This window comes from Lontra canadensis, unplaced genomic scaffold (assembly GCF_010015895.1).
Source record: "Lontra canadensis isolate GAN:19392208 unplaced genomic scaffold, GSC_riverotter_1.0 scaffold43, whole genome shotgun sequence".
Lineage (NCBI taxonomy): Eukaryota > Metazoa > Chordata > Mammalia > Carnivora > Mustelidae > Lontra > Lontra canadensis.
In genome coordinates this window covers 13,500,247-13,527,650 of record NW_022631037.1, presented here as the reverse complement: position 1 = coordinate 13,527,650, position 27,404 = coordinate 13,500,247, and the positions used below count along the sequence as shown (strand labels likewise).

The window sequence follows — 27,404 nt, the reverse complement described above, 5'->3', positions numbered from 1 at the left end:
TGATACACCTTGGTATATAACTGCTACAATTTACTTTAATCCAAAGGTAATCCTAATACCAAATCCTAATACCAAATCTCCCAGATCTTAAAAAAAAAAAAAAATTGCCATTGTGTGAGAAATATTTCTGAAATTTGAGAAAAAAATTAGGAAATGGGAATTAAGTGAATTGGGCTGACTTGGAACGTCGGGTTACAAAGAGCCAATATCATTTCAGTTTTTCCATCTAGTATCTCAAGAAAGCGTATTATCTTTAATAAAACGTATCTGATACCAATAACTAGTCCTTCAGTAAAGAGCCGGGATTTTAATTTACAAACTCCTTTGCCATTCCGAAGAAGAGTCAAGCGCCGACGGACATCAAGTACCATACCTAGCTGCATTAAGTCTTGAAACAACCGAGAGCTAAGGAAAGGCGTTGATTGGAAAAATCTCGCGGGAAGCACCGCATTCACTATTTTTCGCGATATTTTGGTGCCCAGCCTTTTTCCTATCTCTCGCAGGATCACGGTTAATCTCGCGATATTTGGGAAGTTCCGTTGGGAAGATGGCGGCGGCCGGGAGCACCCTTCTCTTCTTGCCGCCGGGGACTTCAGACTGAGCCTTCCCGGGAAGAGTGGGGACGGCTTGTGCCCTGCGTCCCGGGAGCCCGAACCAACTTGGTTCCCTCGTTAGTGGTGGGGAAGGGCTTATCCTCTTGTGTAGGACTCAGTAACTCCCCACCGTCAGGATGAAGGCTCAGGGGGAAACCGAGGGTGAGTGACTTGAGGGGGAAAGCAGGGGGCGGGACACAGCTTGGGGGAGCCAATCTGTGAGAGGAGCTGGGGGGCCGATGCTTCCGCGAGGGCAACGCTCCCGAGGTCGTGGAGTCCAGGGGGCGGGATAGCTTCTGACTGTGCCTTCTTTGGTGATCGAGGACTCTGACTTTGGTGTGATGGGGGCTCTCAAGTTCTGTGAAGGTTTCCTGCTTAGCTATCAGTTGGGCCTCAGGATATTTTTAGCCTAAAGTTGATGGAAGACCAGGCGAGTGAATCTAAAACTTGCTTACACCTCGTGGGTGTCAAGTATTGGAGGATGTTTTGGTATGAGTGAAATGATTAGGACCTCATGATTTTAAAACCCACTAGTTTCATAGCATGTCACAATGTTCAGATCTTGTATCACACTGTATATTTGTAAAATGCGTTGCTTTTCATCCTTTCAGTGGCTGGACTAACTCACAACTACTGAAAAAAACAACTTTTCTTTGGAACCTTACTTAGATTCTCTGAAGTTCTACACTCTTAAATGCTTCCTTAGCATTTTGGATATAGATCTGTTAATAAGGATCACTGTATTAATGTTTACCCATAGGTCTTCTCCACTTTCAGCTTTGTTAGTTAGATCAGGGAGCTTACCTTACTCATCATTGTGTAGTCCCCTGGCACAAAAAGTGGTAGAGCATTCAGGTAAAGTAATTATCATCAGGCTTTTTGAGGAAAAGGGGGGTGGGGAGTGTATTTTAAAGGAGAGGAAAAAGAAAGGTTTACTCCTTGGGTGCGCGGGATTGGTGAGTGTAAAATGGAAACTGGATGAGGCAGAAATTTTGTCTAATTTGCCCATTACTGTATCCCCAGCATATAAAATAATGCTTGAGTGAGTGAGTCTTGAAAGTGGAATTGTCAACAATGTGTCCAGAACTGTAAGCTGGCTGAAACAGCCTCCAAACTGGTTTTCCAGAAGATGAGGACATTGGAGGAAGGAATTTGAATCTTGATTTAGAAAATGTCACTGCTTTGACTGTGATTGCTGATATTCTATTCATCTTTCTTTCTTTTTTTTTTTTTAAAGATTTTATTTGTTTGACAGACAGATCACAAGTAGGCAGAGGGGCAGGCAGAGAGAGAGGGAAGCAGGCTCTCCGCTGAGCAGAGAGCCCGATGTGGGGCTCTATCCCAGGACCCTGGGACCATGACCTGAGCCGAAAGCAGAGGCTTTAACCCACTGAGCCACCCAGGCGCCCCTCTATTCATCTTTCAATGCCAACATCACCAGTCACCTTTTCTGTAACATCCCCAGGACTGATACTGAACTTTTCCTTTTTTGCATTTCAATTGTAATGTGTCTGTTTTTAACACCATATCTCATTTTTACTTTCTGCGATGGTTATTTCCACTTTAACTTATGCACACCTCCTCACAGATACCATCTCAGGGGTATTGTGTGTGTTTGTATTGCCAGTGGTCTCTAGAACAGGTTCTCATTTATACTAAGAAGTATAAGAATTAGAGGAAGGATCAACTGTATTTCAAAAGTAAAAATTTTAATTAAAACTAATTCAATAAAGTAATACAAATTCAAAAATAAAAGATCAACTAAATTTCAGTAATGAAAATTATAATTCAGTAATAAAAATTAGGAGGGCTGGAGAGCACAAGAGTTGTTCAGTCCAGGAAACTAAGGACTTTTCTACCTTTCTCTAACCTCTGCTGGAAACTCATCTTTTAGTCATTGACATATTCCATATCCATATAGTTCTAGTTTGATTTCAAACTGGTAAAATTAAAATGGCAAATATAGCCTGTTCTCTTTCTTCCTTTCTCTCTGTCTCTTTTTCTTTCTTAGATTTTATTTATTTATTTGACAGACAGCAAGAGAGGGAATACAACCAGGGGGCCTGGGAGAGGGAGAAGCAGCTTCCCACTGAGCAGGGAGCCTAATGCGGGGCTCCATCCCAGGACCCTGGGATCATGACCTGAACCGAAGGCAGACACTTAATGACTGAGCCACCCAGGCGCCCCTACAGCCTGTTTTCTTGATAATATTTATACACGAATCTCTTAGAATTATGTTAAAAAATTAAGAAAGTCTGTATTTCACATTGAAAACCAACTAACTATAGTAAGGCCATGTATGCTCTACATATATCATGCAAGGGATTTCATGCATTATCATGTAATGATTTTGTCCCTAAACGTAGTCTTAATCCTGAAACATAATTAGAGGTGGTTCTTTTTTTGGTTTTCATTAAAAGACTGAATAGAAATCATTTATGTTCTGTGGTGTTCATTTGATTAGACCCCAATTTCCGTGTCTTCTTGTTATTAAAACTAAAGTATTTGTATATTTTGAAGTAAATGGTATTAAAAAATATTTTCACCGAGTTTGTTACCAGGATGAATTATGTGGGGGGTTTTTGCAAGTAAAATTGTGGAGGGTCTTGAAAGAAGAATTTCTAATGCTGTTTTCTGATTTATATTGTAGAGTCGGAGAAGCTGAGTAAGATGAGTTCTCTCTTGGAACGGCTCCATGCAAAATTTAACCAAAATAGACCTTGGAGTGAAACCATTAAGCTTGTGCGTCAAGTCATGGTGAGGATTATGCTGGTGGATAAAGTGTCATGCTTAGATAATTATTTAATAAGCTAAGCTCCCTGTGTAGATTTTTTCCAGATTAGTTATTATAGTATGTCCTCAGTTTTTTGTGTATTTGTTTAAGAGTGAGTGTGAGAGCATGAGAGGGCAGGGCGGTGCGAGGGCGGGAGTTTCAGAGAGAGGGAAAGAGAGAATCTCAGGCATGCTCTGTGCCCAGTATGGAGCCTGATGTGGGGCTCAATTTTTTTTTTTTTTTTAAGACTTTATTCATTTATTTGACACAGAGAGAGAGATCACAAGTAGGCAGAGAGGCAGGCAGAGAGAAAGAGGGAAGCAGGCTCTCTGCTGAGCAGAGAGCCCAATTTGGGGCTTGATCCCAGGACCCTGAGATCATGACCTGAGCTGAAGGTAGAGGCTCAACCCACTGGGCCATCCAGGCACCCCGGAAAACTTTACTTCTATGATTTGACCTGGGCGATGGTTATATGGATGTGTTCACTTTGTGATATTCATGGATCTCTTCACTTAAAATTCATATACTTTTTATATATATATTTTATACTTCAATGAAAGTGCCCCCTCCTTCCTACCAAATCTTACTTTGGATCCAGAGTAAGTTCAGTTTAGTAGATTTATTAGGTTTAAAATGATCATATCAGTATAGCCCTAGCAAAAGAACTAAATTTGCTGTCAAAAGGCCTATATTTGAGGTACTTAATACCTATGTGACTTTGAACAAATTATTGACTCTCTGAGTTTCCTCATCTGAAAAGTAGAGGCACACAGTACCGTTTACTTTTCCACATAGTTTTGTTGTAAGAATCAAGTGAAATAATGGATATCATAGTTTGTGTTGCTAAAAGAGTTCTGTAGGAGTGCCTGGGTAGCTCTATGGGGTGAGCATCTGCCTTCGACTCAGGTCATGATCCCAGGATTGAGCCACATGTCAGGCTCCCTCTCCCTCTGCTTGCTGCTCCCCCTGCTTGTGCTGTGTGCATGCTCTCTCTCTCTCTCTCTGTCGAATAAATAAAAATCCTTAAAAAAATATAAAAGATTTCTGTAACTGTAAATTTGAGAAATGTATATATATCTTCTGGCTGAGGATTATGTACATAGGATGTGGCTTTATGTTTGTATTATTTTGTTTAATGCCTTAGATAAAAGAATGGCGGTTTTTCCAGTCTGGGGGTTCAGAGGTTGTCATTTTTGTACTCCCAGGTAGCCATATTCTACTTTGAAATATGGTCTGTAAATGATAATGACACATTAGAGAGACATCATGAGATAGAGGAATTCCAGGTGGTTACTAAAATCCTCTCATGGGGAACCAGTGTTTGGTTTGGTTACCATAGCTTCCGCTGTCTACTTCTCACTTTGCATATTCAGATACCTAATTTTTTTTTAATATTTTTTTTTAAAGATTTTATTTATTTGACAGAGATCACAAGTAGGCAGAGAGGCAGGCAGAGAGAGAGAGAGGGAGGAAGCAGGCTCCCTGCCAAGCAGAGAGCCCGATGCAGGGCTCGATCCCAAGACCCTGGGATCATGACCTGAGCCGAAGGTAGAGGCTTTAACCCACTGAGCCACCCAGGCGCCCCACCTAATTTTTTTTTTAAGATTTTATTTATTCATTTGACAGAGATCACAAGTAGGCAGAGAGGCAGGCAGAGAGATAGAAGGGAAGCAAGCTCCCCGCTGAGCAGAGAACCTGATGTGGGGCTCAATCCCAGGACCTTGGGATCATGACCTAAGCTGCAGGCAAAGGCTTTAACCCACTGAGCTGCCCAGGCGCCCCTCAGATACCTAATTTTATTGGTATATTGAGACTTTGGAAGTTTTCAACAATTGTCCTAGTAACAAAATGTCAGTAGACTAAAATGGAAATCAGATTGTCCATTTATTAGTTTACCACAGAGGGTTTATCTTTCCACTTAGAAAATATTGGTATTCACTGTCCAGAGCAACCCCTTATCTATTCAAGGTACAAGAGAAGCCCTGTTATTAATTCATCAGATGTTTGTTTTATGAAGATGGAATGAGAACAAAGAGATGGATTTAGGGCAAAGAAAAGCCTGAAAAACTATTGTTGTATCATAAAACTTTTCACATTTTTAGGGACTGGAATGTTGTGCAGAAAGAAACTTCCTTGGATAGGGTTAGAAAAACTGTCAAATCTTTTGCTCTTCGGGAGTCCCTTTTTCTATACTACACATTCTGTTTCTTAGAGTCAGTACAATTTTACTGAGGTTTGGTTTGATTAGATTACATGCGAATCACCTTGTTAGATTCAGGAATTCCCAAATATCCTGAGCCACGTCATTTAACTGACTAAACTTAGGATGTAGTTACTTTTGCAGGAGGCTGATCTCATTTATTATATTTAATTCTTCCTAATTTTTGAAGATTTTATTTATTTATTCGTCAGAGAGAGAGAGAGTGAACACAGGCAGACAGAGTGGCAGAGGGAGAAGCAGGCTCCCTGCGGAGCAAGGAGCCCGATGCGGGACTCGATCCCAGGACGCTGGGATCATGACCTGAGCCGAAGGCAGCTGCTCAACCCACTGAGCCACCCAGGCGTCCCTGTTCTTCCTAATTTTTGATTCTTCCTAATCTAAAATAAGATCTGGGCATACCTTTTTCTACTTTGTATATGGATATGGAAGTATCCATGTTTATGAACTTCTCTTTGTGGGTGAATGGATAGAGTAAAGGGCGTCTATAGATTACCTTGAGTATATAGAGTATATAGACTATAGCGTTTGGCCTGTAGATTATCCTGAAACGTTACCACTAGGAGAAGTACATTTATCTGAAACACTGTGGACTTCGTTAATTTCTACCTCAAGTGTTTTCTTAACAGGAGAAGAGGGTTGTGATGAGTTCTGGAGGGCACCAGCATTTGGTCAGCTGTTTGGAGACTTTGCAGAAAGCTCTCAAAGGTTTGTAATATGAAATATGTTTTGAAATATGTTTTTGAAATATGCTCTCTTAAAATGTCCAATATAAAAAGACTGTTTTATACTTAATAGAAGAAATGTAAATTGAGATAGATCTACTTTCTATGTTAGGTATTATTCTTGCTTTCACTATGGAGTTGAGATTAGCTCTTACCTGAACTTTTTTTTTTTTTTAAAGATTCTATTTATTTATTTGAGAGAGAGTGAGAGAGAGCATGAGAGGGGAGAAGGTTAGAGGGAGAAGCAGACTGCCTGCAGAGCTGGACCCCGATGCGACACTCGATCCCAGGACTCCGGGATCACGACCTGAGCCCAAGGCAGTGGCTTAACCAACTGAGCCACCCAGGCGCCCCTTACCTGAACTTTTGAAAGATTTTTTTTTTAAGATTTTATTTATTTATTTGACAGACAGAGATCACAAGTAGGCAGAGAGGCAGGCAGAGAGAGGGGGGGAAGCAGGCTCCCCTCTGAGCAGAGAGCCCGATGTGGGACTAGATCCCAGGACGCTGGGATCATGACCTGAGCCAAAGGCCACCAGGTGCCACTAGGCACCCCGAAAGATTTATTTTTGATCCATCTTGGAGGCTGGTAGAGATTCAGAAGTTAATGATGGAAGGTAACTATAAGATAGCAGGGAAAAGGGCGCCTGGGTAGCTCAGTGGGTTAAAGCCTCTGCTTTTGGCTCAGGTCATGATCCCAGGGTCCTGGGATCAAGCCCCGCATCGGGCTCTCTGCTCAGTGGAGAGCCTGCTTCCACCTCTGTCTCTGCCTGCCTCTCTGCCTACTTGTGATCTCTGTCAAATAAATAAATAAAATCTTTAAAAAAAAAAAAAGATAGCAGGGAAAAGTTCTTTTTTTTCTTCACATGTTCTCTTTTAATTAACTCACGGTAAGAGGATGGACATTTAAAATCTAATAAAACAGTTTTACATTGTTTATGGACAGTGTTTTCAGGGAAGGAAATAAAATTTAAATCATGAGCTTAAATATTCATACTTAAAATTATTCTGTGTATTTTCGGGGAAAAAATTAAAAACCGATTTTACTCTGATCCATCACAAATGAACCTGATTCAATTGAATATTGTTTTTTTTCCCCCTTGGGTTTCCTTTGAAATCTCGAGTCTGAGAGTGGGTTCCTACAACCTTCATTTCCCCTTCTAACATTTCCTTCTCTAATGGTTAATAATCCTTGTTTAGTTCATCAGAATGTAGAGGATCCCACTTTTGCTTCTTCCATCTCAACACAGCGTCTCAATGTTGAAAAACTCTGGTAGCCCTTCCCAGTCCTTGGAAATAACCATAGTATACAGAGGCAGAAGCTGGTACCTTTTTTTTTTTTAAATTGTGGTAAAATATACATAACATAAACTTCACCATTTTAACCATTTTAAGTTATAGTTGAGTGGCATTAAGTACATTCACATTGTGTGTAGCCATCACCACCGCTATCCATCTTCAGAACTTTTTCATCTTCCCAAGCTGAAACTCTGGACTCATTAAACAATAACTTCTTTCTCCCTCTCCTCAGCCATTGATTACCATCATTCTACTTTCTTCGAGAATTTGTCTACTCTGAATACCTGATATAAGTGGAATCAAACAGTATCTGTCCTTTTGTGACTGGCTTTTCAGTTAGCATACTGTCTTTAGTGTTCATTCATGTTGTGGCATGTGTCAGAATTTCCTTTTTTGAAAAAGCTAAATAACATTTTTATGTATATACATTTTATTTCTTCATTTCATCCTTGAATGGACATTTGGTTTGTTTCCACCATTTGGCTATAGTGAATAATGCTGCTATGAATATTTTAACTTTTTAAAAAAGATTTTATTTATTTATTTATTTGTCAGAAAGAGAGGGAGCACAAGCAGGAGGAGCGGCAGGCAGAGGGAGAAGTAGGCTCCCTGCTGAGCAAGGAACCCAGTGCGGGACTCGACCCCAGGACCCAGGATCATGACCTGAGTCCAAGGCAGGCAGATACTTAATCACTCAGCCACCCAGGCATCCCTTGAATATTTGTTTTAATGCTGTTTTGGTTAATCTTCCTTACTCTAGCGTGAACAGATACATGTGTCTTTTTGAAGTTAAAGATAACTTATCCCAAATGAGCAATGCAGAAGGGAGAGGAGAAAGGTTCAATAATTTTTTCAAATAGAGGTCTTTTTTTAAATAAGCCCCCCCAACATGGGGCTCAAATTCACGACCCCAAGATCAAGAGTCACATGCTTTACCAACTGAGCCAGCCAGGCACCCCTCAAATAGATCTTTTTTTTTTTTTTTTTTTTGACCCTTTTTACTGCCTAGGTCATAGCTGAGTCTTACTAATGAACTTGTACAAATTATAAGCATTTGAACTATTGAATGTAATGGCTTGGAAGGATGGATATAATCCTTAGGATGTTTTGGTCTTTGAAGAATAAAATTTAAGTTATTTGGAGCATTTTGGTGATTTCCCTTTTTTACCCTTTCCTAGTAACATCTTTACCAGCAATGACTGACCGCTTAGAGTCTATAGCAAGACAGAATGGGTAAGTAGTTTATCTTCGGTAGAAGTATTTAACTTAGTGTTGACTTTGGGTGGCTTTATTTGTGTCTTCTATTAATTTTTGTTTTGATTTGTTCCTGCTAGACTGGGCTCTCATCTCAGTGCCAGTGGCACTGAATGTTACATCACGTCAGATATGTTCTATGTGGAAGTGCAGTTAGATCCTGCAGGACAGCTTTGTGATGTAAAAGTGGCTCACCATGGGGAGAATCCTGTGGTATGTGTTGTTGATATTTCACTGGAATCTGTGGGGTTTACTTAGGGACATTAATTTTAAAATGAATTGTTGGGGTTTGAAATAGCTTGGGTTTAGATTTTTTCATGAGCCACTGTAGTGATGGTGTGATGGGCTATAATACCCATAGCTCTAGAATTTAGAATAACATGGGTCCATCTCTGACATCATCCAAAGGCTTTGACAAGTGGAGACACTAGAGGAACGCTTTTCATTTCATATCAACAAACATGAGCCGCAGTTGAACAATAGGTGCTGGGGATACAAAGTTCCTTAAAATTCCTGTCCTCAACGAGCTAATAATCAAGGACAGATAATCTTACACATAACTAACGTCTCTGAAAAAGCCTGTAATAGAGATGAATGTTTAACGTGTGTAACCAGATAGTTGAATATGGACTCCAAGGATGGCATTAAAAGGAGGTCCTAATGTTCTAATAGTTGTTGAAAGTTGATTTCTTTATAAACTAGATCATATATTTTGATCTTTAATTTCCCACCCCAACCCTATGGTTTACTAAGTAGGAAGAAGATGCTTTTTGCTATCTTAATATAAGGATTTTCTGTAGTTTTAATGTTTTTGTTATAAAGCATGTGCTTTTAACGAAAGAGAAAAATTTTTGATGTCTTCAGAGGCCTTAAAGTAGTTTAAAGTTTTAACATGATTTCTTTAATTTCAGAGCTGTCCAGAACTTGTACAGCAGCTAAGGTAGGCAAATGACATTTATATTCTGATATTGACAGACAATGCTCTTCTTTATAGCTAGTCTTGAGGCTGATCAGAAGTTACTCTCCTGAAGAAAATATTTATTTTCTTGGATCAGGATTTTTCAGCCTGTATTTGTTCACCTTCAGAATTGACTTACCTTGGGTTCTTTTTTTTTTTTTTAAAGATTTTTATTTATTTATTTGGCAGAAAGAGAGATCACAAGTAGGCAGAGAGGCAGGCGTTGGGGGGGAGCAGGCTTCCTTACTGAGCAGAGAACCCGATGTGGGGCTTCATCCTAGGACCCTGAGATCATGACCTGAGCCGAAGGCAGAGGCTTAACCCACTGAGCCACCCAGGCGCCCCTTACCTTGGCTTCTTAACCTGCTCCATCTATCCCAGGGTTTCTCAGCCTGGGTAGCATTGACAGTTTGGATTGGAAAACTCTTTGCTCTAGGGGGCTACCCTGTGCATTGTAGGATGTTTAACTGCGTCCTTCATCTCTCCCCACTATTTGCCAGTGGTATCTCCTGACGTGTGACAATCAAAAATATCTGTCAATATTTTCATATGTTCCCTGGAGAACAATCACTTTGGGTTGAAAACTACTGATCTAGCCTCAAGAATTCTGTGTGCAACAAAAATTAATAGAACCTAATTATTGAATCAGAGAAGTCTTGAGAAAATTGAATCTATACCACGGAAAGAACTTTTTTTCACTTTGAGAAAAATTGTTTTCCATTTAAGTTATATGTGTGATAAACTCCCATCTTCTACTACTTCACATAGTAGAAGTGCCAGACTTCAAGAGTTTCTTAGTAGTTGATGGTATTTCCCCCTGATTATCCTTTTAAAGATTTTTATTTATTTATTTGACAGAGAGAGATCACAAGTAGGCAGGCAGGCAGAGAGAGAGAGAGAGAGAGAGAGAGAGAGGAGGAAGCAGGCTCCCCGCTGAGCAGAGAGCCCGATGCCGGGCTCAATCCCAGGACCATGGGATCATGACCTGAGTCAAAGGCAGAGGCTTTAACCCTCTGAGCCACCCAGGCACCCCTATCCTTTCCTTTTAAGTCGAGTAGAAATTTACTTTCTGGGATTTTGAGAAAGTCATGATATCAATTTTATGTCTTAAATACAGCAAAGTTTTTAGATACTACATGGAGATGGCTTAAGATGTTAACGTTGAGGAAATAAGTTTTATACTTGGCCTTTGCAGTGATCATTTTAATGTATTCATAGCCAAATGTGCCAAATTTGAATCACTTTTTAAAAGTTGGCAACATAAAAACAACCCTTTTATGAGTTCATTGAATCAGTTAAGTCTAGCAAAGGTATGTTGCCAGAATAGTCCAGAAAGCCAATATTTCTGGTTCTAATCTGAAGTCGGAAACTGCACCAATTTATGAAGTGGTGGTGTTTTAAAGTTAATTTGTAAGTATGTCTTGAAGTGGGAAGCTCAGAAATAATATTAGCCTTTACGTGCTATTTTTAGGCACTTGGTATAGATAGTGATTTTAAGGTAGGGGGTATTTTTGCTGCTGCTCTTGTTTTGTTTTGTTTTACTGTCTTCATGGCATTTTGGGCACTAAGTATTCAATTTTTGCTCAGTAAATGCCTGACCAAATATCTGACATTGTTAGGGCAATTTAGCTTTCAAGAGAGTTTTTTTTTTTCTTTTTTTTTTAGTTTGAAAAAAAGATACAGAGAATTAGAATTGTTGAGTTGTGTTGGATTCCTGAGCCTGCCCACAGAACCCAATTGACTAAGAATCCAAGCCTGAATATTGAGTTCTAGGATGCAAGGGGTCTAGGTAGTAGTTTCTTTTTCCTGGAGCAGGTCTAGTCATACGAACATTTTGTGGTTTGCCTCCATAGTACTCATCTCCTTTACTTTAGGTCTCCCCTCTCTCTCCAGGTGTTCATTTTCCTCTCTGCTTTTAGGTTGCCATATACATTCATGCAAGTGTTCTATCTTCCCCATTTATTTATTTCCATTTCCTCTCCAATCAAAAATTTGTTTTCCTCATGACATCCAGTCATCTTAGTTACATATAAGGGGAAAAGAAAGTGATTTATTTCAACCAAGTCTCATTGGTTAGGATTGAATTATTGGAGTATATGAATTCTTAGGTCTTTTTGACTGTCTTTTATAGTGCTTACGAGTACCTTCTCTAAATAAATGGGATAGAGAAAGGAAATAATTTCATTTTTTTTTCTACTTTTGATTGATTCTAGAAAACTTTGGGGAGAAAAGAGTAAACCAAATTATTAAAATTAGTTTTAGGTAGCCATGATTTTTGGCGTTTTGCATTAAGATTGAGTAGTAATTGTATGTTTTATTCTCTTCCCTCTCTCCTGAACTCCTTATAGGGAAAAAAATTTTGATGAATTTTCTAAGCACCTTAAGGGTCTTGTTAATCTTTATAACCTTCCAGGGGACAAGTAAGTATTTTTTAAATTTTTTTGCTTTTGTTGGAAAAATCAGTATAGATGTAAAACCATTTTGTGCTTGGAAATTTACCAAGTCTTCTGCCCTATCTTATTTGTGATTTCTTTTCATACTGACAACCTATAGCTTCCAACTTTATATCTTTCGAAGGTATTTGAAGTAAATAATTTCTGTATTAATGGGTATAATGCTAAAAGACACCAAATCCTTGAGATGTCTTCAACAATATTGATTTTTAAGCTGAAAAGTAATTAGTTGTGGAACTGGCTCATCATTTTTATTTTTAACGTACCTGGGATTCTGTTAACTAGCCTGGCTCTTTCAAACAGATTTGCCCTCTAGGCTATGTTAATGTTTGTTTGTATGTATGTATAAGTATATATTTTTCAACTGTTTGACTCTTGTTCTCTTCATCTACGTTCTAGCAAACTGAAGACTAAAATGTACCTGGCTCTCCAATCCTTAGAACAGGACCTATCTAAAATGGCAGTTATGTATTGGTAAGACGGGCTCAAGTGTCAATTCCATATGACCCTCTGGATACTTTGTTCTCAAAGCTCTTCAGCTAGGGGGTTGCTAGGGTACTATATTACCTTATAGCTGCATAATATTATGTATTTTACCTATATCGTATATCTTGCCCATCTCCTTTTACTTCCCAAGTGATTGCATTTCATTTTATCAGTATGTCTGAGTTGTTGGTTGATGCTCTATCAGTTTTATTTGAAGACTTGTCAAACCCGGCCTCACATCTGATAAATAATAGTCTAGTTGTAATTTTTGTTCACCATATTACAAACTGGTTTATACTTGTAAATAATCCCTTTACCTTGAAAGTGAAATATAATTGTTATATGTCCAGTTATAGAGCAACTTATTAAGATAGTATTCTAAGACTTTTAACAGCTTCTTATTAGGGCATTGTGCACTAATACCTTTAGGGCTTTAATACAAGCAAACATAGATCATTTGTCTCACAGGAAGGCAACTAATGCTGGTCCCTTGGATAAGATTCTTCATGGAAGTGTTGGCTATCTTACTCCAAGAAGTGGGGGTACGTGATCCTACTTTGCTTACTTTGAAAAATATTTATTTATAAAAGATTTTATTTATTTATTTGTCAGAGAGAGAGAGTACAAGTAGGGAGAGCAGCAGGTAGTGGGGGAAGCAGACTGCCCGCTGAGCAGGAAGCCTAATGGGGGGACTTAGTCCTAGGGTCCTGGAATCGTGACCAGAGCCAAAGGCAGACGTTTAACCAACTGAGCCACCCAGGCGTCCCAATTTCATTTTATTTTTTAAAGACTTTACTTAGGGGCATCTGGGTGGCTCAATGGATTTAGACTTTGCTTTCATCTCTGGTCATGATCTCAGGGTCCTGGGATCGAGCACCGCATCGGGCTCTCTGCTTAGGAGGGAGCCTGCTACCCCCCTCTCTCTGCCTGTCTCTCTGCCTACTTGTGTTCTCTGTCTTGTCAAATAAATGAATAAAATCTTAAAAAAAATACTTTATTTATTTGTCAGAGAGTTAGAGCGAGAGAGAGCGTGTACACAGGCAGGGGGAAGGAGAAGCAGGTTCCCTGCTGAGCAAGGAGCCCGATGTGGAACTCCATCCCAGGACCCCAAGATCATGACCTCAGCTGACGACAAGACACTTAACCGACTGAGCCATCCAGGCTCCCCTATTTATTAATTTATTTTTAAAGATTTATTCATTTATTTGAGAGAGACACAGAAAGAGTGTGCAAGTGCATGTGCGGGGGAAAGGGCAGAGGGAAAGGTAGAGAGAATCTCTAGCAGACTTCCTGCTGAGCACTGAGCCAAGATCATGACCTGAGCGGAAATCAAGAGTCGATCACTTAACCCACTGAGCCATTGAGGCACCCTGAAAAATGTAAAAATGTTTTATTTTAGTTAAGGAGTCATTACATTTATACCTTGAGTTATAAGCAGAGGGAGAAAATTACCAGTCATTTGTGTATTTTTAAATGGTTTCTAAGGTGTTAATACCTGCCTTCCCCCAGTTACATTTTTATTTTATTATTATTATTATATATATATTTTTAAATATTTTATTTATTCAAGAGAGAGTGAGTGAGAGAGAGCATGAGAGGGGAGAGGGTCAAGGGAGAAGCAGACTCCCACTGAGCTGGGAGCCCGGACTCAATCCCAGGATGCCAGGATCATGACCTGAGCCAAAGGCAATCACTTAACCAACTGAACCAACCCAGGTGCCCTCTACTCCCATTACACTTTTAAACTCTGAAGTAAATTATTGCTACTAGATTCAATATTTAGGCTTCCATTGTATTTCATAAGTTGTTTTAGAGCATATGAAATTACTTTCTCATATACAGTTTTATAAAAATGGGAACATTTTTGTTTGCAATTTACCCAATAAAAATAGTGATGTTTTATTTTGTGTAGGTCATTTAATGAATTTGAAGTACTATGCCTCTCCTTCTGACCTGCTGGATGATAAGACTACATCTCCCATCATTTTGCATGAGAATAATGGTAAGACTTTAACTGAAAAGCAACTGAAGGTTTTGTTCAGTGTTTTAAAAATATTTAAAATAATTTAAATGCCTGAGCCTGGCTGTGTATTTCCTGATTTGCTACTTCGTAATAAGTTTGCCATCCTACCAAAGTTTGCTGTTCCTATCAGATTTTGCATCTGATTCACATACACACACACTCTTAAGTATATATACATGTATGTGTACATACATATAATAATAAAAGCTTAACAGGTGCTTTTGAACAAGTAAATGAATGAATGAAAAGGTGTAAACCATTTGACTTGAAATAATCCCCTTTAATCATTACTTCAAAGGTGAAGAGATTAGCCAGCTCACTAAAGAATACAATAATGAATATTATTTTCTATTTGCATTTTTTATTTTTTATTATTATTTTTTAAGATTTTATTTATTTGAGAGACAAGAGATCACAGGTAGCCAGAGAGGCAGGCAGAGAGAGAGAGGGGGAAGCAGGCTCCCTACAGAGCAGGGAGCCGGATGCGGGGCTCGATCCCAGGACCTTGGGACATGACCTGGGCCAAAGGCAGAGGCTTTAACCCACTGAGCCACCCAGGTGCCCCTCTATTTGCATTTTTAAAATTTTATTTCTTATTAGAACAAAGGGGAAGCCCATTGTGGGGCTTGAACTCACAACCCTGAGGTTAAGACCTTAGATGAGATCAAGAGTCAGATGCTTTACCAACTGAACCACCCAGGCACCCCCATTTGCATTTTAATACACTGAAACAGTGAGAAATGGCTTAATACTTCATTTGGTCCCTTTGTTGTAACTTAAGTCATTGGCTATCCTATAATCATAATTCTACTTAAATGCATTCTGGAATTGGAGAAAATAATTAAGTGTTGATAATGAGCCTTTAAATTTTTTTTTTCCTTTGGACTGCATTGTTTCCTATATTTTGTTTTATTTACTGACAGCAACATTGGTTGTAGAGGTATTATCTGGCAAATTAGGGCTGACAAATTAGCAGAAGTTAGCCTGATTTTTGCTTTTAAATGTTAAGATCCTTGTAATTTGTGTTACTTTGGAGAATACTCTTTTTCTTTCCTATTCTCAGTTCCTCGATCATTGGGCATGAACGCATCAGTGACAATCGAGGGAACGTCTGCTATGTATAAACTCCCAATTGCACCATTAATTATGGGGTCACATCCAGTTGACAACAAATGGTAAGTTAAGTATAATCCTAGCAAAGTTCATTTTTTCAACTTCAAGCCCAGTATGAAACAGGTATTACTTTGACTTGCCTCTTTCCTCACTTGACTTTCTAGAGATTGACTTTTTCTTTTATCCATTTAATTTCTCTTTTCATCATCTATTTGAATGTTCCTCTGTGAAGTATGTTTATAGAACACATTGTCTATCCTGAGAGAGAAAGAGAAGAACTGTACTACTTCTAATTCCACCAGTTTAATGACTGCTTTTTTTTCTTATGTTGATCATGGGACTTCTGTTGATTGGAGTACTAACTAGAGACTCAAGATAGATGCTTGATTAAATACTTTAGGGTTAATAAATAAGATGTTTTGCAACTGGGGGAAGAAAGTTGAAAGAGTGAACTTTTTTTATGATTTATTTATCATTTATTTGAGAGCACATGTGTGCACACTAGCAGGGAAGAGGAGCAGAGGGAGAAGGACAAGTAGACTCCGCACTGAGCACAGAGTCCGATGGTGGGCTCATTTCGGAGCTTGATCCCATGACCCTGAGATCATGATTTGAGCTGAAATCAAGAGTCAGGTAGAGGGGCACCTGGGTGGCTCAGTGAGTTAAGCCTCTGTCTTCGGCTCAGGTTTCAGCCCTAAGCGGCTTCAGCCCGGTATTGGGCTCTCTGCTCAGCAAGGAGCCTTGCTTCCTCCTCTGTCTCTCTGCCTGCCTCTCTTCCTACTTGTGATCTCTCTCTCTCTGTCAAATAAATAAATAAAATCTTGAAAAAAAAAGTCAGATGGATGCTTAACTGATTGAGCCATTCAAGTGCCCCAAAAGTGACCTTTTTTAAACCTTTAAAAAAAATTTTTTTTTTTTTAAGATTTTTATTTATTTATTTGACAGACAGAGATCACAAGTAGGCAGAGAGGCAGGCCGAGAAAGAGGGAGGAAGCAGGCTCCCTGCCGAGCAGAGAGCCCGATGCGGGGCTCAATCCCAGGACCCTGGGATAATGACCTGAGCCGAAGGCAGAGGCTTAACCCACTGAGCCACCCAGGCGCCCCTTTAAAAATTTTTTTAAGTAATCTCTATACCCAGTGTGGGGCTCATACTCATGACCTCAAGACCAAGAGTCCCATGCTCTAGCGACTGAGCCAGTCAGGTGCCCCAAAAGAGTGAACCTTTGATAGGATTTTGTTAAATAATATGGGCATGTCTAAGAATGGGTGTTTAGATTTTTCATTTTTATATGAAGTCAAAATCCAACCAACCCCCTCCTTTTTTTTTTTGAAGGACCCCCTCCTTCTCCTCTATCACCAGTGCCAACAGTGTTGATCTTCCTGCCTGTTTCTTCTTGAAATTTCCCCAGCCAATCCCAGTATCTAGAGCATTTGTTCAGAAGCTTCAGAACTGCACAGGTGAGTTTTAAGCATCAAGAACTAATTCTTGTTAAAAATTGGAAAAACAAACTTCAAATTCAGATGATCTTAGACTTTTAGTCTTGCCTCAAAGAAGTACTGATGGGTATAAATGTCATGGTGCTTTGTACTAGTAAATGCTCAGTAAGTACTTTTTTAATAAATGGATGAATGAAATAGAAGTCATGAAGGGAAAACTGAGCTATCAACATTTTGATGTTACTGTGATCATTATGTTGATCCTTATTTTTCCAGGAATTCCATTGTTTGAAACTCAACCAACTTATGTACCCCTCTATGAACTAATCACTCAATTTGAGCTGTCAAAGGACCCGGACCCCATACCTTTGAATCACAACATGCGATTTTATGCTGTAAGTAAGGATCCATAGATTGTTGTAGGTTATATTTGAACCTATGATCAGAATCTTCCTTTATAGGATTACTGAGGTCAGAAACGTTCTTTTGGACTACTGGATCATATCCTAGTTCCTCATTCAGGCAGGAAATTACAGAAATTTCTGAAACATACTGAAGAAAAAGAACATGAGCTTCCAAGTCAGGAAGTAACAGTGTACATTTCATGGCCAACATTTCAGATGAAAGTCTCTTAATAGTATCCTGAACTTTTATAAGTTTGTAAGTAGCTGTTAAGAATTCTTAATGTGTAATTCTTTCAAGTGTCATGAGCTTTAATCTGAAAACATCTTTCAGGTACATACAGAGAAGGAAGTGCTAGAATGAATAAAATAAGGAGGGTTCCAAAACCTCATCTGGACTTGAATTTATTTGAATGTTTGAGGATAGTCTAAAGTAGTAGTTCCCAAATTCTGATTGTGTTACAAATATATTATACAAGGTATTTTATTAAAAATAGGGATTTTGCACATATGGTTTAGGGGCTCTTTTATATAGATTTTTATATAGTTTATAATTTTGTTAGGTTAGAAAACCACTGATAGAACATTTATAGAAAAGGGGTCTTTTCGGCCAAGTGAGTAATTGGCCTTTACAATGTTAGCTGACCAAAGAATTCACTGGGGAGTTTTACTAATCACTGAGAAACTGCTGCTGATTTTTGAGGAGTAGGGGTTTTTCCCAGGATATTTTGTGGTTGGAGCACGATGGGTGAGTAAATAGTGCTCATTTCCTTTGTTCTTTTTGTCCAGGCTCTTCCAGGTCAGCAGCACTGCTATTTCCTCAACAAGGATGCTCCTCTTCCAGATGGCAGAAGTCTACAGGGAACCCTGGTTAGCAAAATCACCTTTCAGCACCCTGGCCGAGTTCCTCTTATCCTAAATCTGATCAGACATCAAGTGGCCTATAACACCCTAATAGGAAGTTGTGTCAAAAGAACTATTCTGAAAGAAGGTATTGCCTTTCCTTTTGATATACCTACTGGCAAATGGAAACTGTTTGTTCTCATGGTTCTCTAATTTGGTGGCTTATCATATCTCCTGTGGAGCTTTTATAACTGGTTTCCATTTGCAAGTGAACTGAATTAGAACCTCAGTGGGAGGAGTTGGGAATCTAGTTTAAGCTCCACATATAATTAGGAAGGAACTAATCCATAAATTGGCATTTGGAAACCACTGTTTTTTGTTTTTTTTTTTATAGTGGACTTAACTCTTTTTCTGCATACAGTAATATAATTAGGTACCTACAGGCCTGAATCTTATAATAGGTATAGAAGGTAGAACTTGGGATGCTTTGGGAAGAGATGATTTCTTTTTCTTGCTCTCTCTCTCTCTTTCTTAAGGAATCTCTAATTCATAACCCCGAGATCAAGAGTTGCATGCTTTGCCAGGTGGCCCAGAGACGATTTCTTGAGATTTAAATTTTAGGTGGTTATGACAGTGCTTGCCAGCTTTTAGTCCTGCCTGAGTGTTTCCTGTCCCCGTTCTTTGGGGGAACTTAAGCATATAGCTTAAAAAGGGGTAAGACCCATGCCCTTTTCTTTTTCTCCTAAGATTCTGGAATGCTGGTATTTTTCAAACAGTCTGCTGTTAGAATCCCTGATGAAACTTTTAGCTGCTCTAATGAACTGTAGTTGATTTTTTACCTTAGTTGTAAAGCACTTCAGTGAGAGAGCTGTATTAGTGTGAATGGCAGGCAAAAAAGAAACAAAGAAGGCAAATCAGGAGATCTCTTTTTTGGGAATAAGAATTGTTTTAGAGGGGTGCCTAGATGGCTTAGTCAGTTAAGTGTCTGCCTTCAGCTCAGGTCATGATCTTGGTGTCCCAGGTTCGAGCCCCATGTTGGGCTCCCTGTTCAGCAGGGTATCTGCTTTTCTGTCTCCCTTTGCCCTTCTCTGCTGTGTTCTCTCTCTCTTGCTCACTTTTTCAAATAAATAATAAAATCTTAAAAAAAAAAAAAAAAGACTGCTTTAGAAATGAGAAATATTAGAGAGAGTAATGACACTGAGTGTGTGCAGGTGTGCTTATGACCTTTCTATTTCATGTATTTGAATCCTGGGAGAATTCTCCAAGTAGTTTGAGGGCATCTGGAAATAGTTTTTGTAAGATAGTTATGAAGTTAGTCCTGCAAGATGTGTGCTTTTTCCCAAGAAAGTATGTGATCCTTTTCTCTGGGCTGCCAGTATGTTTGGCTTAACGACCTATGATGATAGTTAGGTATTATATGTGTATTTGGCATAAGGATGTCATTTTATTTATTTACTTGCTTACTTTACAGATTTTTTTATTTTAGAAAGACCGCAAGCAGGGGAAAGGGCAGAGGGAGAGGGGGAGAGAACCTTCAAGGAGACTCCCTTCAGAGCGCTGAGATCATGACCAGAGCCAAAATCAAGAGTTGGCTGCTTAACCAGCTGAGCCACCCAGGCACCCCATTGATATGATTTTATTTTTTTTAAAGATTTTATTTATTTATTTGACAGAGAGAGCACAAGCAGGGGGAACAGCAGGTAGAGGGAGAGGGAGAAGCCAGCTTGTGATCTCTCTCTCTGTCAAATGAATAAATAAAATTTTTTTTAAAAGATTTTATTTATTTATTTGACAGACAGGGATCACAAGTAGGCAGAGAAGCAGGCAGAGAGAGGGGGAAGCAGGCTCCCCGCTGAGCAGAGAGCCCGATGCAGGGCTTGATCCTAGGACCCTGGGATCATGACCTGAGCCGAAGGTAGACACTTAAGACTGGGCCACCCAGGTACCCCTGGGATTTCGTTTCTAAGGAGACAGAATTTCATTCTGTGTACTTAGGGATTATTACTTACTAGTGTCTAGTCTTTTATCTGGTTGATTATTTTATGATCCTTTACTTTGCCTTTTAGATTCTCCTGGCCTCCTCCAATTTGAAGTATGTCCTCTCTCAGAGTCCCGTTTCAGCATATCTTTTCAGCACCCTGTGAATGACTCCCTTGTGTGTGGTGAGTTGTGAGGGGGTTAGCACTATTCTTAGGGCAGTGGTTTGGTCCGTTTATCTTCTTTTTGAAGTCAAAAACTGAATTTCTCTCAACTCCTATATATTTTGTCTTTCAGTGGTAATGGATGTGCAGGACTCAACACATGTGAGCTGTAAACTGTACAAGGGGCTGTCAGATGCACTCATCTGCACAGATGACTTCATTGCCAAAGTTGTTCAAAGGTAGCACACTGGCCCTTTTCCATCAGAGTCCCAAAATGCTGTTTTGAGTATCAGAGTGAATGGGAATTTAGGAAGAAAGAATTTAGTCACCGCTTTGAATTCACCTTTCTCTGCTTTGAGATTCAAAAGCAATGTGAGCTTTGGTTTTTTGATTGTGAGAGTAATAGGAAATAAGGTAGGTAACTTTAGGTCCAGTGTTAAGGTTGTTTTAGGAGGAGACAGCTGAAATAAGATGTAGGGTCCCCCCCCGGAACTTTGCAACACTTTTTAACATATGTAGTATGTCAAATGTTGGCATGTGGGAAGATACTTAAGCCAGTCAGCTTCCCAGAAACATTAATATGTAATTTTGGATTTTTCTAGAGTAGGTACTTGTGGTCTGTTTTGTAAATAAATTTTATTGGACCATAGCCCCATCTGTTCATTTATATATTGTCTGTGCTTTTTTTTTTTTTTAAGATTTTTTTTTTTTTTTTTTAGAGTGAGAGAGTGTGCGGGGTGGGGAGGGGCAGAGGGAGAGAGAGAATCCCAAGAAGACTGCCTGCTGCGTGGAGAGTCTGATTTGGGGCTTTATCTCAGGATTCTGAGATTATGACCTGAAGTGAAATCAGGTCAACTGACTGAGCCACCCATGTGTCCCTATATATTGTACATAGTGCCTTTTTTTTATTTTCCCCCTATGGTGCCTTTTGAACTAAGATGGCAGAATAGTTGGACAGAAACCATGTGATATTCAAAAGCCTAAAATATTACTATTTGGTCTTTTAAGAAAGGTTGCTAAAATGTTCTAGAGCAGAATGTTTTGGAAAATACATTATTTATCTGTAAGATAGAAAGTGCTTTGCTTTAAAATAATCAAGATTTTATACCAATAATAGCATTTTTCACAGAATAGGTTTGGGATGATCTTAAGCATTAAGGTTTAGAATTTGTTGGCTCAAGGGATTATCCTAGTGGTTCATTAATTAAGAGAAATAGCAATTCCTATTAATCACATGTGAAACCCCAAAGGAAGGCATTTTCTTACTGAGTTCATTTTCTTTTTAAAGATTTTTATTTATTTATTTGACACAGAGAGAGAGATCACAAGTAGGCAGAGCAGCAGGCAGGGTTGGGGGGGGGGAGCAGGCCCCCTGCTGAGCAGAGAGCCTGATGTAGGGCTGAGTCCCAGGACCCCAGGATCATGACCTGAGCTGAAGGCAGAGGCTTTAGCCCACTGAGCCACCCAGGCGCCCTGTCTTACTGAGTTCATTATTATCAGTTTTCTTTTAGTTCAGTATGACATCTAATTTGGACTCTTGTTTATGTTTGTGGTTTGGTTGGTTTTTGGTAGTACTTCAAAAGAGGTTTTGAGATTGCCTACTGATACAGATTCTTTTTAGAATGAATTTGCTCAAAGCTCTGGCATTTTATTTTATTTACTTATTTTTAAAATTTAATTATTTTTTAAAAAAGAATTTATTTATCTGACAGAGACACAGTGAGAGAGGGAACACAAGCAGGGGGAGTGGGAGAGGTAGAAGCTGAGCAGGGAGCCCAACGTGAGGCTCAATCCCAGGACCCTGGGATCATAACCTGAGCCGAAGGCAGACACTTAACTGGGCCACCCAGGCGCCCAGCTCTGGCATTTTATAGAACTATTTCTGTCTTTCAGGTTATTTGCCTTACCTGAGAATTGCGTATTGCAAACCTCTGAGGGCATATCTGAATCTTAGGCAGAATTAAACCCTGCTTTCCCAATAAGAATTGTTTTCCTTTAGCAGCTAATACACTGCTAATTTTGTTTTTTCTATCTTATCTTTCAGATGTATGTCCATCCCTGTGACGATGAGGGCTATTCGGAGGAAAGCTGAAACCATTCAGGCCGACACTCCAGCACTGTCACTCATTGCAGAGACAGTTGAAGACATGGTGAAAAAGAACCTGCCCCCGGCTAGCAGCCCAGGGTATGGCATGACCACAGGCAACAACCCAATGAGTGGTACCACTACACCAACCAACACCTTTCCGGGGGGTCCCATTACCACCTTGTTTAATATGAGCATGAGCATCAAAGATCGGCATGAGTCGGTGGGCCATGGGGAGGACTTCAGCAAGGTGTCTCAGAACCCAATTCTTACCAGTTTGTTGCAAATCACAGGGAACGGGGGGTCTACCATTGGCTCGAGTCCGACCCCTCCTCATCACACGCCGCCACCTGTCTCTTCGATGGCCGGCAACACCAAGAACCACCCGATGCTCATGAACCTTCTTAAAGATAACCCTGCCCAGGATTTCTCAACCCTTTATGGAAGCAGCCCTTTAGAAAGGCAGAACTCTTCTTCTGGCTCACCCCGGATGGAAATATGCCCGGGAAGCAACAAGACAAAGAAGAAGAAGTCATCAAGATTACCACCTGACAAACCCAAGCACCAGACTGAAGATGACTTTCAGAGGGAGCTATTTTCAATGGATGTTGACTCACAGAACCCTATCTTTGATGTCAACATGACAGCAGATACGCTGGATACGCCACACATCACTCCAGCTCCAAGCCAGTGTAGTACTCCCCCAACAACTTACCCACAACCAGTACCTCACCCCCAGCCCAGTATTCAAAGGATGGTCCGACTATCCAGTTCAGACAGCATTGGCCCAGATGTAACTGATATCCTTTCAGACATTGCAGAAGAAGCCTCTAAGCTTCCCAGCACTAGTGACGATTGCCCACCCATTGGTACCCCTGTTCGAGATTCTTCAAGCTCTGGGCATTCTCAGAGTGCCCTCTTTGACCCTGATGTCTTTCAAACCAATAATAATGAAAATCCGTACACAGATCCAGCTGACCTAATTGCAGATGCTGCTGGAAGCCCTAGTAGTGACTCTCCTACCAATCATTTTTTTCCTGATGGAGTAGATTTTAATCCTGATTTGTTGAACAGCCAGAGCCAAGGTGGTTTTGGAGAAGAATATTTTGATGAAAGCAGCCAAAGTGGAGATAACGATGATTTCAAAGGATTTGCATCTCAGGCACTAAATACTTTGGGAGTGCCAATGCTTGGAGGTGATAATGGGGAGACTAAGTTTAAAGGCAACAGCCAAGCTGACACAGTTGATTTCAGTATTATATCAGTGGCTGGTAAGGCTTTGGGTCCTGCGGATCTTATGGAGCATCACAGTGGCAGCCAGAGTCCTTTATTGACTACTGGGGACTTAGGGAAAGAAAAGACTCAAAAGCGAGTAAAGGAAGGCAACGGCACCAGTAATAGTAGTCTGTCAGGGCCAGGATTAGATAGCAAACCAGGGAAGCGCAGTAGGACCCCTTCTAATGATGGCAAAAGCAAAGATAAACCTCCAAAGCGGAAGAAGGCAGACACTGAAGGAAAGTCTCCGTCTCACAGTTCTTCTAACCGACCTTTCACTCCACCTACCAGTACAGGCGGATCCAAGTCTCCAGGCAGTTCAGGAAGGTCACAGACTCCCCCAGGTGTTGCCACACCACCTATTCCCAAAATCACTATTCAGATTCCTAAAGGCACCGTGATGGTGGGCAAGCCCTCCTCCCACAGTCAGTATACCAGTAGTGGTTCTGTGTCTTCCTCAGGCAGTAAAAGCCACCATAGCCATTCTTCCTCCTCCTCTTCCTCATCTTCTGCTTCCAACTCAGGCAAGATGAAAAGCAGTAAATCAGAAGGTTCATCAAGTTCCAAGTTAAGCAGCAGTGTATATTCTAGCCAAGGGTCTTCTGGATCTAGCCAGTCCAAAAATTCATCCCAGTCTGGGGGGAAGCCAGGCTCCTCTCCTATTACCAAGCATGGACTGAGCAGTGGCTCCAGCAGCACTAAGATGAAACCTCAAGGGAAGCCATCATCACTTATGAATCCTTCTTTAAGTAAACCAAACATATCCCCTTCTCATTCAAGGCCACCTGGAGGCTCTGATAAGCTTGCCTCTCCAATGAAGCCTGTTCCTGGGACTCCCCCATCCTCTAAAGCCAAGTCCCCCATCAGTTCAGGTTCTGGTGGTTCTCATATGTCTGGAACCAGTTCAAGCACTGGCATGAAGTCATCTTCAGGGTTAGGATCCTCAGGCTCATTGTCTCAGAAAACTCCCCCATCATCTAATTCTTGTACAGCATCTTCCTCTTCCTTTTCCTCAAGTGGTTCTTCCATGTCATCCTCTCAGAACCAACATGGGAGTTCCAAAGGGAAATCTCCCAGCAGAAATAAGAAGCCGTCCTTAACAGCTGTCATAGATAAACTGAAGCATGGGGTCGTCACCAGTGGCCCTGGAGGTGAAGACCCAATGGATGGCCAGATGGGGGTGAGCACAAATTCTTCTAGCCATCCAATGTCCTCCAAACATAACATGTCAGGAGGAGAATTCCAGAGTAAGCGTGAGAAAAGTGATAAAGAAAAATCCAAGGTTTCCACCTCGGGGGGTTCAGTGGATTCATCTAAGAAGACCTCAGAGTCAAAAAATGTGGGGAGCACAGGTGTGGCAAAAATTATCATCAGCAAGCATGATGGGGGTTCTCCCAGTATTAAAGCCAAAGTGACTTTGCAGAAACCTGGGGAGAGTAGTGGAGAAGGGCTCAGGCCTCAGATGACTTCTTCCAAAAACTATGGCTCTCCACTCATCAGTGGTTCCACTCCAAAGCATGAGCGTGGCTCTCCTAGCCATAGTAAGTCACCAGCATATACCCCCCAGAATCTGGACAGTGAAAGTGAGTCAGGCTCCTCCATAGCAGAGAAATCTTATCAGAACAGTCCCAGCTCAGATGATGGTATCCGACCGCTTCCAGAATACAGCACAGAAAAGCACAAGAAGCACAAAAAAGAAAAGAAGAAAGTGAAAGACAAAGATCGGGACCGGGACCGGGACAAAGACCGGGACAAGAAAAAATCTCATAGCATCAAGCCAGAGAGTTGGTCTAAATCACCCATCTCTTCAGACCAGTCCTTGTCTATGACAAGCAACACAATTTTATCTACAGACAGGCCCTCAAGGCTCAGCCCTGACTTTATGATTGGGGAGGAAGATGACGATCTTATGGATGTGGCCCTGATTGGCAATTAGGAACCTTATTTTTTAAGACAAAAATGGCCAGAGAAAAACATAAGTTTATAGGCAAACCACCATAAGGGGTGAGTCAGGTCTGATTTTGTGTTCAAGAATCTTAAATGGCATGGCTTTGACACCGAGCTGGGTAAATTTAGAAAGGCATAGCCAGACCCTACTAAAGAGACCATAGGGTTTGATTTTGGTTACCAAGAATCACTTTTTCCTTTGCCAGAGAAAAAAGAGGAAAAAAAAAAAAAAGTTAAAATACTTGCTTATGAATGGGAGGGGGTGGGTGGGGCATAGGGAGAGGGAAGGGTGGGAAACAGTTTTGTGGGAAATATTCATATATATTTTTTTCTCCCTTTTTCCATTTTTAGGCCATGTTTTAACTCATTTTAGTGCATGTATTTGAAGGGCTGGGCAGCAAATGAAAAAGCAATACATTCCTTGATGCATTTGCATGAAGGTTGTTCACTTTGTTTGGATAGTTGTCCATTTGAGGCATGGGCAAATGAAGGACTTTGGTCATTTTGGACACTTAAGTAATGTTTGGTGTCTGTTTCTTAGGAGTGATTGGGGGAGGGAAGATAATTTTAGCTATTTATTTGTAATATTTTAACCCTTTATCTGTTTGTCTTTATACAGTGTTTCTAATTCTATAAGGTTCAGGGTTCAACATAATGGGAGGTGGAAGAGCAAGGCTTATTTGGTGGTAGAGAGCCTGTAGCTTGTGCTGGTACTGTAGCATTAAGCCCAAACAGATTAGTCAGAGTCCACCTTTGGAGTTAAATAGAAAAACCAAAATGGTATTTTTGTTTTAGGAGGTTTATCGTAGGGTTCAGACATCATAGGAATATTAGGAGTTGCCTCTCTGTGGAGGTACTGATTTATAGTCTCTTTTTCCTTTAATAAAGGCTGGGCTGGCTTTTTGGGAAGTAAACATGTTTTCAGATGCAGTAAGGTTTAATGTACAGCCTCCCTGACCCAGGGGCATGAAAACCATTACAGAATTAATAGTTCTCCTATTTCCACAGTGTGCCAAAAGTCCACATCCCAGCATTTTGTTTGTAGGAGAACTGATGCCATTCCTGAGAGCTGGGCTCCTTGTTTCTCTGCGTCACATGGAGGAGGAGTCCAGACTTCAGTCACTCCACTGTATGCTCCCTTAAATAAAACAGTAAAAAATTTGCAGCCATAGTTCACTTAAAACAATTTCAAGCTCACTTGAAGTAATGGGGGCCTGGAATGCTAGGTGGGCATGAAGATACACCCTTGCTACTATGTAGCAACCCAATTGGACCTTTTTGGAGGAACAGGTCTGAGTCTGGATTCTGGGGGACATCAATAAGAAGCCCTTCTCATAAATATAGAAATCCAGGAGACCATTTGAGTGCAACACAAGTTC

At 40.4% G+C, this 27,404-nt stretch overlaps 1 protein-coding gene across 2 annotated transcripts; it reads left to right on the top strand.

The window, feature by feature from the left end:
* Positions 1-535: 535 nt before the first annotated feature.
* Positions 536-26,305, top strand: MED1 (mediator complex subunit 1). Of its 2 annotated transcripts, XM_032871486.1 has the most exons (17): positions 536-755; positions 3,244-3,350; positions 6,214-6,292; positions 8,787-8,841; positions 8,943-9,075; positions 9,774-9,802; positions 12,169-12,240; positions 12,673-12,747; positions 13,228-13,301; positions 14,672-14,761; positions 15,846-15,957; positions 17,229-17,353; positions 17,609-17,727; positions 18,523-18,724; positions 20,643-20,738; positions 20,851-20,956; positions 22,762-26,305. In XM_032871486.1, the coding sequence occupies exons 1-17, from the start codon at positions 731-733 to the stop codon at positions 26,012-26,014; spliced, it is 4,752 nt and encodes a 1,583-aa protein (XP_032727377.1). In that variant the 5' UTR covers positions 536-730; the 3' UTR covers positions 26,015-26,305. The 2 variants fall into 2 exon arrangements, with proteins under 2 accessions (XP_032727377.1, XP_032727378.1); XM_032871487.1 differs by lacking the exons at positions 536-755; positions 3,244-3,350; positions 6,214-6,292; positions 8,943-9,075.
* Positions 26,306-27,404: the final 1,099 nt, after the last annotated feature.